At 34.9% G+C, this 19,378-nt stretch overlaps 1 protein-coding gene across 1 annotated transcript in view; it reads left to right on the forward strand.

Annotated features, from left to right (window-relative positions):
• Positions 1 to 804: 804 nt before the first annotated feature.
• Positions 805 to 19,378, forward strand: part of LOC106712439 — an 80,754-nt gene continuing 62,180 nt past the window's right edge. Inside the window, exon 1 of the mRNA XM_045686229.1 lies at positions 805 to 1,999. Within this exon, the coding sequence (XP_045542185.1) occupies positions 1,127 to 1,999 (873 nt within the window). The 5' untranslated portion in view covers positions 805 to 1,126. The remainder of the gene's footprint in view (positions 2,000 to 19,378) is intronic.

Raw genomic sequence — 19,378 nt, forward strand, 5'->3', positions numbered from 1 at the left:
GCCAGATTTTATGAATTGTTTTTGGTGGTTTAACATATCGCTACGAGCCCACCATTTCACAGATTGGAAAAAAAAACTAGAGAAACGTAAATAAACACAACGGCACGCGCTATTCGCGGCGTCCGTCGTCGTCGTCGCGTCGGCGCGCATGCGTTCTCTGTACTAGTTATGCTCTATGGCGCGCCCATAGACTGCAGTTGCATTAACTTTATTTAAATTATTAATAAATCATGATATTGTTATTTTCTTAGCAATTTCTAGGTTTTAAATTTTACTGCTTTGGAATGTACAAAGTTTTATAGGCCGATCTTGAAATATGTCTCGTCTCAGGATTACAAATAAATGAGTCAACGTTTTACACACTTTCATCATGAATCTTTGTAATAAATATTGGTATGGGTTCTACCTTCACATTGTTTTCGTTTAGTAGTTATCCATGTATGAACATTGCTCTTTGCGAGTAAAACAAAACATGTGTTATACTATTAATATGGCACATGGGCCGGCAACTCTATTTTTGGACAGTGAAAACACTAGACGTTTCCTTTCGTAATTCAGTCTGCTCACTAATATGGTAATCGCGCTAAAGCTAAGACAGTTATCATGAAAGTATTGGTATAGTGGAATAGTCGTAATTTATCAGGTGGTAACTGAATGAGCGCGGAGGACATGTGGGACGGGAGCGTGGCGCGTGGGGCGGCGGGGCACGTCTCTCTCCGTCGTCGTCGCGTCGCTTTGCCCGCCGCCGCCGCGCCGCCCGTCTCCCGCCGCCCGCCTCGCCGCTCGTCTCCCGTTGGCGGCCGCGCGGCGCCGCAGTCCGCGCTCGCCGCTCGCTTTCGATGTCGGTTTGTTGTCACTCGCCGCAACCAGCTTGCCGCATCGTGATCCGCGATCGTAGCCTTTGTTTATAGTTACACGCGCGTTCGCCGCTCCGACACAGCTGTTAGTGTAACCATTGACGTACCGTTTCAGTGCCGTTCCCCAGTGATCGCAGTTTCAGTGCATTCCTCTCAGTGTAGTCGTTTGTGTCCACTGTGTGTGCCGATGGGGCGTTTGCGTCCGTGAAGCGACCGGAGCGGCAGCAGGTGCCTCGTATATCGGCTGCACGGCGGCGAGCGGTTTGGCCATGGCGGCCACTGCCCGCCGCGAGATAGACACCGGCGAGGAGGACATCGCCGCCATCGCTAAACAGATATCGGATCATGCGGAAGCTATCTATCAGACGTGGAAAGCGCGCGGACTCGCGCCCACGGAGATATTGTCATGCAGGCCCACGCCCGGCATAAAATTAACAGAAAGCTTACGTTCCAAACCCCGGCCGGAGCCGAAGCCTGAAATAAAGCAAAGACCGGAGTTCCGCCGCGACCAGCGTTCGGAGGGCGCGAGGGAACAACGAGTCGAGTCCAGGAGGGAGCAGCGAACCGATCCCGAAGAGGACGCGATGGATGTTACGTTGCCTCCGGACTTGGTACCAGAACGTAACGGCGCCGGAAGCAGTGTGCCTTCTCGTCGGGGTGACTCCGCGGCTATGCGGCTGGAGGTGGCCCGCGAGGAGGAGCGACTGCTGCGGGCGCTGCGCACCGGCGGCGTCGTGGCCGAGAGGACCGCGGAGAGGCCGGACGTCGTCCCGCCGGTTTCGTTGGTCGACTACGCTAAGAGTCGGTACCAGGACCGGCTTGACACCGGCGCGAGGAAGCCGGCGACCGGGGCTGGTGGCGAGAGAAGGGCGTCGCTCGGCTCGCATGTCACCGAGGCCAGATCCAAGTTTGAGGCACGCGCTCGTCGTGCTACCAGTGCAGGCGCCAGCGCCGGCAACGGTGAATCCGTTTCCGCCTCGGGAGCCACTCCCGTTCGTCCCTTCCTCACGCGAGGATCTGTGGCTGAACGAGTGCTTATGTTTGAACGATGCCCCAGCGAAGCCACTCTAGAACTCGCTAAGCGAAAATCACCAGCGGCAACAACATGGCGGGGACCGCACGACGTCATAAACAGAGCACAGGTAATATTAAGTTTTTAACTCTTATATGTGTTGCATGTGTTATATTATTTTATTATCATTATGTATTTAATAACATACATAATGTATATTGAACTTGAGACAGGAAAGGAAAAGTTTTAGTCTTAGCTCTAGAGCTAGAGACTAATATTTGTAATCCCATCATAGCTATCTACAATGTCATGTAATGATTAAATTGAATGTGCACTAAATAATAATATATACCTATCAAATAATATAAAGTAAAAAATAACAAATGTAATACCAGGCGTACATGTAGGTGGAGAAGCTGTTTGCTGCAAGGTTCGATATTAAAATTGTACAAGTGTTTTCATAATTAATTAGACTAGTTTCTCGCGAAAGGTCGCTGCCAAAGACAAAACACTTCGTCGTATTATTTTACGATAAATTACGTCACTGCTTTATTTTCTGTTCTTGGAAGATCTAACGCGCATTATAAAACATGTTATAAAATGTCATAATTTTTTATTCATGTCTATAATAACTTATCACATTTTTTAACGAAGTGCATTGAACGCCGGGTTTGGGCATTAAATCATCTGGAAAACTTTACACGTTAAGATTATATTCTACCACTACACATGTGCAGTGCGCTTCTCCGGTTGGTATTTTTGTCAATTTGCCAATACGTCTCCCAGACGCAGACTAACGATAGGTAGCACTAGCGCCAGCTACTTTCTACACTAATTCCATCTTGTGCATGAATGTCTATTAATTATTTAAATAACAAAAAACATGTTTTTGTTAATTAAATGTAGTCACATTCGCATCACCCGAAATGTTGATATAGGTTTTTTTCACATTTCCCAAAGTTGGTTATATGGGCGTATTGTCGTTTGTAAAATTAACCACTCAATGATAGACTGACTTATCCACACTTCCAATATTCCTTTTAAGTAAATTCGATAATTATATTTATAAAATTATGTTATATCCAAGTTTTGACGTGTATTTATAAATTCTGGACCCGTGGTTCATATTAAATATATTTGGCTAATGTCAGGGTCGTTTCGGGAAACAAATGCTGAAGTTCCTTTCACTGTTCGCCGGCTTCCATTGTGCTGATACGTGAGACGCAAGGTCGGTAAATTCAGTTCTGAAAAGCCATTATAAAATTTAACGGACATCTTCAAATATCGTTTTACTGTGTTATTTCAAATATTTTACTAAATGTGGTCGGAATTTAAGAAATTTTATTTTTATCATTGATATGCTTACCTTAGTTGTAAACAATCCGAATTTATTTTATCTTATTGAATGCCATAATGTCCAGTGACATATGACACGACAGGCGGACAATACGATTTATAAATGAGATACGCATACCACAGCGTTTGCACGTATGATGTAGTTGCAATTAGCACTGTTCGAGTTTTACAAAAATGTCCTTCATAACTACTGGTATAATATGTTTGCATACTCGTTGTAAAATTCACATTTTACAGAAATACTAGTCATTGTTAACAATCTTAAAGCGTATTTATTAGTGTATTATGATTTTAAATCACGTGTTTTGACATGCAGATTAAGAATTTTGTATCCTTGAAGTAAGGATACTGAGAAAATCTATCTTGAATGTCAAAACTCTCGACTTATTGAATCTTCGGCTTAATAACAAATTCGAGATGTGAAGTAGGTATTTGATTTCAGGGAATTCGTGGTAAGAAGTAATTTTTTGCTAATTACCATTTGCAGAGTCTGATTTTTGAAATACGAGTTAAATAGTATAAATATGTACTAAAATGCCCACTAAGAAAAACAACATTAGTTTTGAGTTGAAAGGTGTAAATATTTCGAGATACCGAGTGTCAGGGTTCAGCGGAAGGGAACGGTATTTATTTACTAAGGATTTTGATTTAACAAGGTTCGAGTTTAGGATATAATGAATATTACTTTTATTAGAGTTTATTAACCAAAATTTATCTGTTATAAATAGTATTTAAAGTTTGACAACCCTATCTTCCGTATTTTTATATTTACATAATAATTGTGAATACACCTAACTATTTCAATTTACGGTACGATTATAAAACGTTTATGTTTCTTTATGTTTCTAACATAAAGACTGAATTGTGTTGTTAGGTTATTTGGTATTTCAGAGTAATACTCAGACTGAATAAATAATATATACGGCAATGTTAACGTGTCCTTCTTGTAAACAAACTATTCATAACGCTGTCTGTTTACTTGTGTATGAAAATATTTTTATTAGAACAAAACCGAGAACTATCCATAGTTTTGCAAACATAACAATAACTGGTTGTTTGTTTTCTTTTTTAATTTAAAACGAAAGAATAGGACATAGGAATTCATCAAAAGGGATCCCAGATTTTAAATTAGGTTGCCTTATCGTGGTTTTCTGAGACAAAAATCCCCGTTTAAAACATATAAGATAATTACAGGGAAGACGATATGTTTTATACAAAGATTTTGGACTCGGAAACTAATGGTAAGTGATTTTAATCTAGATAACTCGTAATTAGAGACAGCGAGCGCAATTTCCTGATTGCGTGTTAGCCGCTGTCAATTGGTATACAGATAAATGGTTCTCTCGTACGGAATTGTTTAGTGACGAACATTACACAACAATTGACCCGAACATGCGAATTACACACGATTACGTCACTGCTGTATATGTCACGTTCGAAATACCCGATATAGTAGCGTAATTATGTTTTTTGTCATTTTGTTTAGACGATATTTTTTAATTGACAAACTACTGTATAAAAGCAATGTTGATAAACAGTGGCCGTGTTTTTGGTCAAAATTTTAAAACATCCAAACTCTTTTGCACGAATGGGCTGTCTCTCCCGGCGCAACACCACAGTACCGGGAAGGAGAACCACAGGAGGGGGACGCACAAGAAGGGGAAATATTCGGATTCCGTGCGTCCTCTCCTCCGTCGATTAAAAGTAGGCTAAGCAACGGTCGCTTCAATATTTCAGCGAAATCACATTTGCCACGTTATAATATAAAAAAAGGCCATACAAATGTCAATTTACGACAGATTATTTCCTTTGAATGATTTGTTATTAATTTATTTCTGAGGTCTTTAGGATTTTTGATTGGTTCTTATAATTGTGGTAATATAGCTTCATTTTATAACGAAAACGAGTTTATTTTCATTCCAAGAAATCCGAAGTTGATGATACTTCGAGTTTTTTTTATTGTTTTACGAATTCATGTTAATAAACTACGAAATTTTAAGAAAAACAAGTTATCAGAGTTGCCATTCTGAAAAACGTATACTGGGTAAAATACTTTGTTTTAATCATAATATATTTCTGAATATGATACCAAGAAGTCTTGAAAATATCTCAAACGGTGCTAAATATAGCAACATTATCTCAAAAGCGACTCCCTCTCAGACGTCTTTGTTCTTTTTATGCTGCTATCGTATCGTTTTTAATTAATAATCTGTACAAATTTTAATTCTAAACATTTGTACCTCATTTTCTTATTTATTAATGTTATTTATGTGACTTACAATTGAATCAATAGTAACTTATTAATTGAATTTTCAAAATTATATTAATTAAAATTTAATTCCTTGTAGTAAAATATATTTGATGTAAGGTCACTTTGACCTTGATTTTATTTATCAAACTAGAAATTTGTATCTCTATACAAGTAGGTAATCTGTGGCTTCTTTTATCACGTTTATTTACATGATCAGAAACGTGAAATACATAGACAAAAAAAATTATAAACTTAAAACAGTTTACACTATTAAAGATTATCTGTCGCCCGAGACTTCGTCTGCGATGTGATCTTCCAGACTATGATCTACATCTATGCCGAAATTTCATCGAGATACCTTTAGGCGTTCTGGAGATAACTTATAACAAACATCCATCCATCCATCTTAACTTTCGCATTTATAATATTAGTAAGATTAAAACAAAATATATTAAAATTAAATATTTCATTGCAAATTGTTTACTATGTATTTTCATTAAGTACAAATTACGTATGGTCGCATAGCTATGTGTTTAATCTGTGCAGGTTTAATCATGGTGTGTATAATGTCCCACATAAAGTAACTCTTGTGCAATTTATCGCCTATTTTTACAAACAACACATCGATTTTATTTATAGTCATAAAAACAAATCGGACGTTTATCCGTTGTCGATGTTTACGGTTCAGTTTGGCACAGTTCGTAACTTTGGCATTCCAATTGAACATTACTTTTATTCAAATCAATGAATCCTGCTATGATATGCTGCATATGTATCATTGTGTTCTGTGTATATAGTTTTTGTGCATAGTATTATTACGCAAGCATTTTTTTATTTTGTTCATACATGATCAAGGGAGAACCGCAGTGTAATGTTTTTTTTTTATATATTACAAGGTGGCAAACGAGCAAGCGGCCACATGAATTCGAAATGGCGAAACGACCGCTGCCCATAGACATTCGTAATTGCAGATGCGTTGCCTACCCTCAATCGACGAAGGAGGAGACGCACAAAAAGAGAATATTTAACTTTCCTATGGATCTCCTCCTCCATCAAATCCAAAGGGGTGGGAAGGAGGACTAAAATTAGGCCTCCGGCACCACACTCACCAGACGAAACGCGGAATTAGGTATTTCAACTTCACGACTGTCTTCTGTGTACAGGGATTTAATTTTATTGTTTCACACTCTTTTGTTTTTCAATTGATTTTAAAGACTATAGTCAACAAACATTTTATTAACTCGTTTTTTACTTATCATTTAGAACGATTATGCGCAGGGGCTATATCAGTATCAAGTTTTTTTTTTTATATAAGAGATGGGGACAAACGAGCAGCGAGAACACCAATGTGTTCATCGACGATCGTCATCGTGTTTGTCACATTTTAACATTAAATTATGCACGATGATAATTTAAATTAAGAAAAACATCAAGATACAAAATGCTTACAAATTTGTTCATTATCGAATATTTATTGGTCAGAATAAGTTTTAACTTTTTTTTTTTCGAAAACTTTTACTGTTATTTAGAGTAACTCTAAATTTGTATGAATTTAAAATATCAATTCAACGCAGTTTCTAATTCAGGCCTCATTTTTTATGATAATACGTGGTCTTCATTAACAAATATTTTGATAACCTGTAAAATCTACGATTTCTAAAGAAGATTTCTATATCTCTAACCGACTTCAAAAAGGAGGAGAATCTTTTACATGTTACCTTGTAACTCCGCTCCTGGTGAACCGAGTCTGATGAATCTTTTTTTTAAATGTCTATTTGGCTTTCCAATTTGCCAGTTTTATGTAGTCAATAATCCTTGGTATACTTAATGACATACATTTGAGTATAACAGTAAGACGCACGCGCTTCGCATGGCAATCAGCAAACGAATGCCTAACAGGATGTGATTCTGCTATGCACGTCACGGACCGCCATTCTTACTGAAACTACAATGTTACCGTGCATTGATCTTCAATGAAAACTTTCAAATGTATCAATAAACTAAATAAAGAGCGAAAGGAACTTGTGTTCTTTTCCCCCATTTTTGTGCGAGCAATGTCTCTGAATGGTTTTAAAATTGTCAACATTACAATCACTTATTAATGACAAAGATCTTCATAAGTTTTTTACCATACAACTTCAACTTGCTCCTTCTCTTTTCCTCCACATATTATTAAAAAAACATTTTTTTTTTACTTCCTTGTCGCTAGTCCATCCAAATGCATCTCTTAACGGCAAGAGATTGTTCACCTCGCCGGACGTATACATCTATTATGAGTATTAAAAAAAACTTGTGTTCTAAATTTAAACTGGACGGTACGACGGCAACGGGCGACTTGGCTGAGGCCCAGCGGCGCCAGAGTCGGCGCAACTGACATTCGTCTTGTGAGTATTGCTAGGAAAACTAACACAAGGGCCAAGTTTAACAAATATTTTATGAAAAGATAAAGAATTTGACAGAATATTAAACGCATCAGGAACTTTTAGTCTGTGTTCAAATGACAGCCAGATTTATGTCACGGTTTAAGACTAGACCGCCTACCCTACTTTATATGTAGGAAGCGCGAAAGAAAAAGGAATTCAATCCGTAAAAACTTTGAAAGTGTTAATTTTTTAACGCATTCACCTAGTTACATTCATCTAGATACGGAAATGTTAATTGGACGGAAGTGATTGTACCGACTAGCGTGCGGATTGACAATGGCTTCACGCATTTGAACGGTTAAAAAAAACGGTTGCAGCACATATTTGGGCCTGTGACTCTTGCGCAACACAGATAAAAGCTAGGATTAGTGTCCACGGAACGGATGGCAATAGAGCGTGTTAACGTGTTATTACGAGATTTACAATGCATTACAATTGAAATATAGCTCTTATGTAGTTGTTCACAAGGGATAAATTGAAATGCACGGTTTATTTTATGCTTTGCTCCACATTGACTAAAGACATGCTGACATTTCTACGAAAATTCAAAGAAAACGTCTCTAAGACTAGTTTCTGAGTACTTTACATAATTCATTACCATGACAGAGTTCTAAAACTTCGTGTTGGGTCAACGAGCTTTTTGATAACAAAACCCTTAATTAGTCATAACTTTTAATCGAGTAAAATTTTGAAAGTCTTCGAATTTTGGGATTGTGAAAATTCGGAGAGTAATTTGTAAGATACGAAATTAAATACACTTCCACTATTTCGTTAGCGACGAAGTAAATAATAAGACGAACTCAACGTTTTATATCTCGACATACCTATATAAAGATGTATGTTATATAACTATTCGATTTATGTGTTACTGGGGTAATAATTTGGTTCTTGAATTAAACGTCAATTTATTTATTACGCATCTCATTTGCAACTGCACGCACTATGATAATTATTCTGCAATAATTTTGGAAACTTTTGTTGTCGGAGGCCAAGGCCCACTTTGGGTCTCTGCGTCACCCTAGTTAGTTTTAGTTAGTTAATAATTTTGGAAACTAACTCTTATTTAAAATTAATTAGATGAAAAATAATTATCAAAACATTAATAGAAATATTGAGATTAATATAAATTTCTCCACATCCATGTGTACCCATTTATTTCCTTTAATTAGTGTAATTATTTAATTATTCCGTTCTAATTATAATAAGGTAAAGAAATTAATGAATTCTATTTATGTGGATTTGTGGATAAATGGATTCGTACGCTACGGAATCTAATTATTTGCTCTTTTAAGACTAAATTAATTCGAACGAAAGCTTAAAGAGAAATACATATATATTATAACTTATGAAATATTCTATTAAAATTCCTCATAAAAAAACAGAGATTAATACATATTGGGAAATTATCGATGTATGGTACTCGGAAGGATTATGCTTAAAAAAATAATTGGTCGAAGAAATTCATGACTTCTTAGGTCGCTTAGGTGTTAGAAAAGTTGAATTATCGTATAGAAACATTCAAGGTCATGGCGTGCTACACGCGAACTCAACTCTACTGGAAACTAACACACACTATAAAATTTAACTAATGTTCTTTAGCTAGTTCTGATCTCTAGTGATAACACCATGTATAATAGGCTTAGTGAAAGTTTTAAAGATAAGTCGAAGAAATGTTTTATTACTTACTATCAAACCAGCTGAGTTAATAGCTCATTTCACTTTATATAATGTTAGAAATGCTGTTTCATTATTGTATTTGATTATTTTATAATATTGTGCCGGCAAAGTGAGAGTTTGTATTGCAGTATAGAAGATACAATCATGCGGTAAAGTGAAATGTGACAGTGCGAGATAAGGGGAAAAATATTTGAAGAAATTGTTGTGAACAAAATTGACGCAGTATTTGTACTTACTTTGAGATTGCAACGTTTTCCGTGGGTTTCTGAGACTGACATTTCTGTATAAAACATATCGTCATCCCTGTCATTACTTTTGACAAAACAGACATAACAATATGTTTTAAACAGAGATATTGGTAAATGGAGAACATTTTGAAATGAAGGTAACGTGGACCTAATGAAATTCTACTAACGAAATCAAATTAAAAAAGTTTACGTTTCTAGAATGTTTTGAATTTAATAACTTCATTTTACTTTTCCAAAAGTGCGTTTAAAATTAACTATTTGTGGTAATTTATAAAACTGCTTATTCTAGTTAGTATTGATATAGTCATATAAGTAGGTAGTATGTTATCAAAGCATTATCATCGTCTATAAATGTTGTAATAACGTATTGTACTTGTTCTTATTTGCACCGTATTATTCTATTTGTTATCAGTTTGCGTCATAGTTTGAGACGCTCGGGTCAATGACCGATACCGGTTGATTCTATTCGCCAATTAATTCCCTATTCTGTTAAGTATTTGTGTTCTACATATATGGAAATTTTAACCTCATTTGAATTTTACTAATATTATAAATGCGAATGTTTAGATGGATGGATGTTTGTTTGAAGGTATCTCTGGAACGGCTAAACTGAGGTTCATTGAAAAGTATACTACAGTCATTATACAAAAAAAAAAAGACTAACCGTAAAATCAACAAAAACATTCAGCTAAAAGTCTCGTGTTTTATTAAAGTTAATAAAGAAATAACACTTGAATCGTTGTAATCTCGATACATTCCGGCAAATAGCTGTAAGCTCGTATTACTTTCACTCTCTCACAGGCGTCATTAAGTCTTGCATAAGTCGAGCTTCGTCACGCGGAACTCGTTTAAAAATGTACGACCAAACAGTTTAACCCATACATTTGTTTTAATTTGTAAACATGACTTTAGAATTTAGATTAGAATGGCGATCAGCGTTGTTTATATGATAACTTACTGCTAGACGTTTAACCAGTAACAGAGAACTTTAGTGTAGATTTAGTAAGATATTACGCTTCGGGACCGATTAAATAACAATGAAATGACCTTGAGAAGCATTTGGAAAAATTTGAGATGTTAAATGCATCCAAAACGTAACTCATAATACCATATGTTTGCATGAATAATGCCTTTTCTATAAATCATCTCAAGCAGCAAATTTCTTAGTGTTTAATATCTATAAACCACTAGCCGTCGCCCGTGACTCCGTCCGCGCGGATTTAAAAAAAAAACTTAATAAGTAGCGTATGTGTTCTTCCAGAGAATGCTCTAGATCTGTGCCAAATTTCATCAAGATCAGTTGAGTCGTTTCGGAGATACCTTCAAACAAACATCCATCCATCCATCTAAATATTCGCATTTATAATATTAGTAAGATTACATTCACTAACCGTTACTGAACTAAAAAAGTTTCCTAATCAATTAATCATAATTTTATCTAGATTTGAATAAGAATTGGCTAACTTCGTTGAGATTGAGCTTCAATTCCGCGGCAATCAATCTTGCGGTATTTAAATGTTCGCAAACGTCGTCATTAGCCAGCTAATAGTGAATCGAGCCGGTGAATGCCAATACTAACAAACAAGTTTCAATTCTGCGACAAACTCAAGGCAACGTTTATGTTGGTACTTTAGAAATGGCTTTTAATTATGTCTAGTGCTTTAATAAAATAATACTAGAAACCAATCTAGCTTCACTCCAGTCAATAGACTGGCTAAAAAGTGACGAAAAAAGTGATAAAGATTTTACATTTTATGGGGTCGTAGTTGTGCCCCCGTCGAAGCGACCATCGTCGAGTATTCTTTTTCTAGAATAAATTTATTTAGAAAGCAAAAACATTCTTCAAGTAGATCAAGTTTCAATTCGATTTATTTTTATTCAGTGCCCTTTAAAACTCTATAGCATTATCAGTTCCATTGTGTAACTTTATATTCTTTACTTAAGGTGATACGTGAGAAAAAGCTTTTAAGAGATAATATTTATAAACTTATTTTGAATAAGTATTTGTCGAAATCCATTCTTGAACACACACTTAAAATGATTAAAAAACATGTTCTATTAAACAGTTAACTTACTTTTACGATAAATAAACTTTTTCATCCTGACTTTTTGATAATGGCACTGGCCACTTGCGTATCGCTGAGATCATTAATTCTAGAAGATTATTTTCCTAGAAGACAGTAACGAATGAACTTGTTTGAACAACTGATAGTATACTTGGTGTGAGTCAAGTATACGTCGTGAATTGGGTTATATACAAGTTATTGTACTATTATAATAAAATCGTTTTCAAGCATGAAATAGAAGATTTTTTATAACAGAAGATATTGTGACTAAGCGTACCGATTAGACCCAGGTCAGTCACTTTCTTAATTTATAATACAACTTACAATAAGTTACTAATTTAACATTTGAAAACCTCACATTTATTGGTTTTAACTCAATACCAAGGGGAGCTGGTAACCGAGTTAGTTGGCATGCAAGTGAAGCCTTAGATGTTAAATAGAACATGCAATAGGAAAATAAGATATGCTATGGAAGAGTGATGTTAATCTTATTAATGTGAATGTTTGGATCGATGGATGTTTGTTTGAATGTACCTCCAGAAAGGCTCAACGGATCTTGATGAAATTTGGCATAGATGTAGAAAATGGTCCGGAAAAACATATAGACTACTTATTAAGTTGTTTAATTCCGCGCGGACGGAGTCGCGAGCGACAGATAGTATGGAAAAAAGTGAAGATAATTACAATGTAACAATGCTTTCAACCAAGTTTGTACGAATTGAAAGGCGCGGGAAAATTGTATCTGGTTCGGGCCAAACGGATATCTGGTGCGATTTAATATACCATAAAGTATTACGCGTTAGTATAACCTATTGGTTAACAGTATTCCTGGCGTTTAATTAAAAACGTGATTTAAAAACTGATAAAGATATAAACGTAAGCAGTTATCACAATGCTGTTCCCACGTCCGCGTGATGTTAAAACTTTCACACTTGACTGACCAAAAGAGACCGCATCTCTTCTCGGAAATGAAATAAATTGGTAGCACATATTCTGTTTAACAAGTTCGTTTGCATATTGTAAATGTTAACTTATTGCATGTTTGTTGACATTTTTTTAACTACCCTAGTAGGTACTGAAGTTAAATTTTCGACTGAAATTTCTATTTAAAATGTCCAAGTTTCATATAAAATAACATTATTATCTTATTAGATTCCTAGTCTAATGCCCTTGGAAATGTTTATCCAAACCAAGCAGTATTGTCCAAACACACCAATGTTTGAACAATACTGCTCCAACGCCCTTGACATATAAACTAAGACAAAATATAGATTTCTGTTTGGCACAACCCTAACAGGTTGTTGCTTCTATTATATTATCTCATATATGCTTGTCAATTACTCATGATATCCTTTAGTATGTCAACAATGTGGTTGATATACGTGGCCATAATACTAGATTACACTAAAAATTCATAGAATATGAATGAACGTTATGCGTGGACCGGCTATAATGTGGGAATTGGAACATCATGTCCATTGTGAAAGCACTTAAATGTATCTCCCCGCACTCTACTCGTACATTTTATGAAGAGCAATAATATTTTTTCCCATTTTCATTGCCTATACTTTTTATTACAATAACTGTTATGAAATTGTGCAATTATTTATTATTTTTTTGTCGTCCAACCTTTTTTATTGTGAGTCAATTTTTCTTAATGTAGATTATGCTCAATTCAGACACTACTAGTAGGTAGTCGAGCGCGTCTTCGTCCGCGCGGAATATAATTATGTGTAAAAAATTAAACCATATTTCAGCGGAATTCGTTTAGCTGTTCTCGAGATACCTAAAAATACCCATACATACATCTAAACATCTGCATTTATAACATTAGTAAGAGTAAGAAGTATGACAAATTTGAACAAAAAAAAAACGATATAATGATGACAGATTTAGTCTGAGAAACTTACCATAACCTAACATTTAAAAGCGACCACAAAGGTTATAAAAATGTAAGCACAAAAAATCTAACAAATATAAATAATTGTATTTTTTTAGTAACAAATTTCAACAGTCGTGGAATTTAAATAATAAGGCAAAATGAGAGCATTAAGTAATCACGTTTGCCTTGCAAACAACTATTTCGAGCCTCGGTATCAAACTAACATTAGCTAGATAACAGATGAAAATCGCCAAGCAAAATATACTTGGTACACCATGGTACGTCTGGTCGCTGACATGTGAGAAGATTCACATTGTGTTGTTAATGAGATTTTGATTGTTCAAGTAAATTATCGTGATGTTAACGAGTTATATAAAAGTAGCATGTTGGTTAAAACCCACCAAGGACTTTATACAATGTTACAAATAATTCCGCATTTCACGCAATGTTCAGTTTACAAGGAATCAACTAATATTAAAAATAGTACGCGTACTTTAACATGATCAATAAGTATTTATTAATTACTAGCTTTTACCTGCGACTCCGTCCGCGCCGAATAAAAAAAAATTCACACAAGATAAAAAAGGTCCTATGTCCGTCTCCTAGTTCTAAGCTACCTCCCCATCAATTTTCAGCTAAATTAGTTCGACTGATCTTGAGTTATAAATAGTGTAACTAACACGACTTTCTTTTATATATATAGATTGTGTTAAAAAGGAAAAGTATTATTACAAGTTTGCAGTTTGCAGAAACTTAATATATTTATAGAGGTCAATAAAATCAAAATATATATAAGAATACCATATCCACATAGATTTGAATAAGAATTGGCTAACTTCGTTGAGATTGAGCTTCAATTCCGCGGCAATCAATCTTGCGGTATTTAAATGTTCGCAAACGTCGTCATTAGCCAGCTAATAGTGAATCGAGCCGGTGAATGCCAATACTAACAAACAAGTTTCAATTCTGCGACAAACTCAAGGCAACGTTTATGTTGGTACTTTAGAAATGGCTTTTAATTATGTCTAGTGCTTTAATAAAATAATACTAGAAACCAATCTAGCTTCACTCCAGTCAATAGACTGGCTAAAAAGTGACGAAAAAAGTGATAAAGATTTTACATTTTATGGGGTCGTAGTTGTGCCCCCGTCGAAGCGACCATCGTCGAGTATTCTTTTTCTAGAATAAATTTATTTAGAAAGCAAAAACATTCTTCAAGTAGATCAAGTTTCAATTCGATTTATTTTTATTCAGTGCCCTTTAAAACTCTATAGCATTATCAGTTCCATTGTGTAACTTTATATTCTTTACTTAAGGTGATACGTGAGAAAAAGCTTTTAAGAGATAATATTTATAAACTTATTTTGAATAAGTATTTGTCGAAATCCATTCTTGAACACACACTTAAAATGATTAAAAAACATGTTCTATTAAACAGTTAACTTACTTTTACGATAAATAAACTTTTTCATCCTGACTTTTTGATAATGGCACTGGCCACTTGCGTATCGCTGAGATCATTAATTCTAGAAGATTATTTTCCTAGAAGACAGTAACGAATGAACTTGTTTGAACAACTGATAGTATACTTGGTGTGAGTCAAGTATACGTCGTGAATTGGGTTATATACAAGTTATTGTACTATTATAATAAAATCGTTTTCAAGCATGAAATAGAAGATTTTTTATAACAGAAGATATTGTGACTAAGCGTACCGATTAGACCCAGGTCAGTCACTTTCTTAATTTATAATACAACTTACAATAAGTTACTAATTTAACATTTGAAAACCTCACATTTATTGGTTTTAACTCAATACCAAGGGGAGCTGGTAACCGAGTTAGTTGGCATGCAAGTGAAGCCTTAGATGTTAAATAGAACATGCAATAGGAAAATAAGATATGCTATGGAAGAGTGATGTTAATCTTATTAATGTGAATGTTTGGATCGATGGATGTTTGTTTGAATGTACCTCCAGAAAGGCTCAACGGATCTTGATGAAATTTGGCATAGATGTAGAAAATGGTCCGGAAAAACATATAGACTACTTATTAAGTTGTTTAATTCCGCGCGGACGGAGTCGCGAGCGACAGATAGTATGGAAAAAAGTGAAGATAATTACAATGTAACAATGCTTTCAACCAAGTTTGTACGAATTGAAAGGCGCGGGAAAATTGTATCTGGTTCGGGCCAAACGGATATCTGGTGCGATTTAATATACCATAAAGTATTACGCGTTAGTATAACCTATTGGTTAACAGTATTCCTGGCGTTTAATTAAAAACGTGATTTAAAAACTGATAAAGATATAAACGTAAGCAGTTATCACAATGCTGTTCCCACGTCCGCGTGATGTTAAAACTTTCACACTTGACTGACCAAAAGAGACCGCATCTCTTCTCGGAAATGAAATAAATTGGTAGCACATATTCTGTTTAACAAGTTCGTTTGCATATTGTAAATGTTAACTTATTGCATGTTTGTTGACATTTTTTTAACTACCCTAGTAGGTACTGAAGTTAAATTTTCGACTGAAATTTCTATTTAAAATGTCCAAGTTTCATATAAAATAACATTATTATCTTATTAGATTCCTAGTCTAATGCCCTTGGAAATGTTTATCCAAACCAAGCAGTATTGTCCAAACACACCAATGTTTGAACAATACTGCTCCAACGCCCTTGACATATAAACTAAGACAAAATATAGATTTCTGTTTGGCACAACCCTAACAGGTTGTTGCTTCTATTATATTATCTCATATATGCTTGTCAATTACTCATGATATCCTTTAGTATGTCAACAATGTGGTTGATATACGTGGCCATAATACTAGATTACACTAAAAATTCATAGAATATGAATGAACGTTATGCGTGGACCGGCTATAATGTGGGAATTGGAACATCATGTCCATTGTGAAAGCACTTAAATGTATCTCCCCGCACTCTACTCGTACATTTTATGAAGAGCAATAATATTTTTTCCCATTTTCATTGCCTATACTTTTTATTACAATAACTGTTATGAAATTGTGCAATTATTTATTATTTTTTTGTCGTCCAACCTTTTTTATTGTGAGTCAATTTTTCTTAATGTAGATTATGCTCAATTCAGACACTACTAGTAGGTAGTCGAGCGCGTCTTCGTCCGCGCGGAATATAATTATGTGTAAAAAATTAAACCATATTTCAGCGGAATTCGTTTAGCTGTTCTCGAGATACCTAAAAATACCCATACATACATCTAAACATCTGCATTTATAACATTAGTAAGAGTAAGAAGTATGACAAATTTGAACAAAAAAAAAACGATATAATGATGACAGATTTAGTCTGAGAAACTTACCATAACCTAACATTTAAAAGCGACCACAAAGGTTATAAAAATGTAAGCACAAAAAATCTAACAAATATAAATAATTGTATTTTTTTAGTAACAAATTTCAACAGTCGTGGAATTTAAATAATAAGGCAAAATGAGAGCATTAAGTAATCACGTTTGCCTTGCAAACAACTATTTCGAGCCTCGGTATCAAACTAACATTAGCTAGATAACAGATGAAAATCGCCAAGCAAAATATACTTGGTACACCATGGTACGTCTGGTCGCTGACATGTGAGAAGATTCACATTGTGTTGTTAATGAGATTTTGATTGTTCAAGTAAATTATCGTGATGTTAACGAGTTATATAAAAGTAGCATGTTGGTTAAAACCCACCAAGGACTTTATACAATGTTACAAATAATTCCGCATTTCACGCAATGTTCAGTTTACAAGGAATCAACTAATATTAAAAATAGTACGCGTACTTTAACATGATCAATAAGTATTTATTAATTACTAGCTTTTACCTGCGACTCCGTCCGCGCCGAATAAAAAAAAATTCACACAAGATAAAAAAGGTCCTATGTCCGTCTCCTAGTTCTAAGCTACCTCCCCATCAATTTTCAGCTAAATTAGTTCGACTGATCTTGAGTTATAAATAGTGTAACTAACACGACTTTCTTTTATATATATAGATTGTGTTAAAAAGGAAAAGTATTATTACAAGTTTGCAGTTTGCAGAAACTTAATATATTTATAGAGGTCAATAAAATCAAAATATATATAAGAATACCATATCCACATTCAAGTTATAATGAACAAAGAACAATGCTTGAAGACAATCGTCTTGATGCATTGTTTGTGTTGTATAGTATAGGTAGATTTTACGTATTAATGTGACTTACATAAACAACAGTTCAGAATGACATTCCGTTCCTGTACATCCATTCATCTATAAATGTTAATATGTGAATAGAGTGTTCCGCTTTCCTCTAGGCCGCATGCCACGCGAAACTGTGCCATGGAACAATGGCGTGGACAATGTTAACTATGCAAGACATTGAATATCTAATAAGATTTCCTACAACAAACCTTACAAGTAACTAATCTAAGATATTCTATTGTTCTTTAAATAATATATAGGAAATTTTATTTACTGCCGAACTCAGAAACGTTATTTTGACACTAAGGGATACCACTTAATCTTAATGCAACAGTCTGTGAGCTAAACAGTACCAGAAGTGCCTTATTTTTGAATGTTTATGTACGTTGATCTGTCAAACTGATAAAGAAAAAAAGTTACTTCCGATTTTAATGGAAATTCGAAAAGACGCGTTACATTTAAAATAACTTGCAAACCTTGCTAATATCTAATCAAGAGAGACCTATAGTTTTTCTCGTTACTTATTATAAATGAAAACACTTGGTAAACAACTCCACTAGAAAACTCGCAACACATTCACGAACTCATTATTAAACGACTGCTTGAGAACAAAACTTCAAGTTCGGCGAACTTACACTTGTGAGAGAAACTTTAAAAGTTGCGGTGGAACCATATTTGGTTGGCAGGAGGTTGGAGGTTGCCCACGCGTTTCGCGACGGCCGATCAACGTAACTAAGTCAAGGTGAATACAGATCATGAGGTAACGTAGACAGTATACAAATCTTACGCCTCTCAACTTTTAGTACACTCTTAACGAGGTCAGGCTTATCAATAAATAAATCTCAAATCTTATTTTAAAAAACCTCTGCAAAAACATTTTCTTTATAACTCCTAAAATTTTTAAAAAATTCACTCATTATTTATTAAAACATGGCCAAATGTTATTAATATTTTATCAGGCGCTTTCGTAAGGCGCAATAACCTCTTGGGCACCTTACTCTGCGAGCGCAGCGATTTGGGGTCGATTTTTTATATTATCTTGTTTTATTTTTAGTTTGGTATAAGTATATAGTTTATTTAGTAGTTTTAACATATATTATTCAATGTTAAATTAAACAGTTGTTAACTTACAGTCTGTTCAATATTTTAAACGAGCTTTTACCCGCAACTCCGTCCGCGCGGAATAAAGAATAGAAAACGGGGTAAAAATTATCCTATGTCCGTTTCCTGGTTCTAAGCTACCTGCCCACCAATTTTCAGTCAAATCGATTCAGCCGTTCTTGAGTTATAAATAGTGTAACTAACACGACTTTCTTTTATACATATAAGATAGATTGGCTTTCTTGATTAAAATTATTCTTTATAACCATTTTTTAAATATACCTTCACCTTCTT

The sequence above is a fragment of the Papilio machaon genome, chromosome 3 (genome assembly GCF_912999745.1).
Source record: "Papilio machaon chromosome 3, ilPapMach1.1, whole genome shotgun sequence".
Lineage (NCBI taxonomy): Eukaryota > Metazoa > Arthropoda > Insecta > Lepidoptera > Papilionidae > Papilio > Papilio machaon.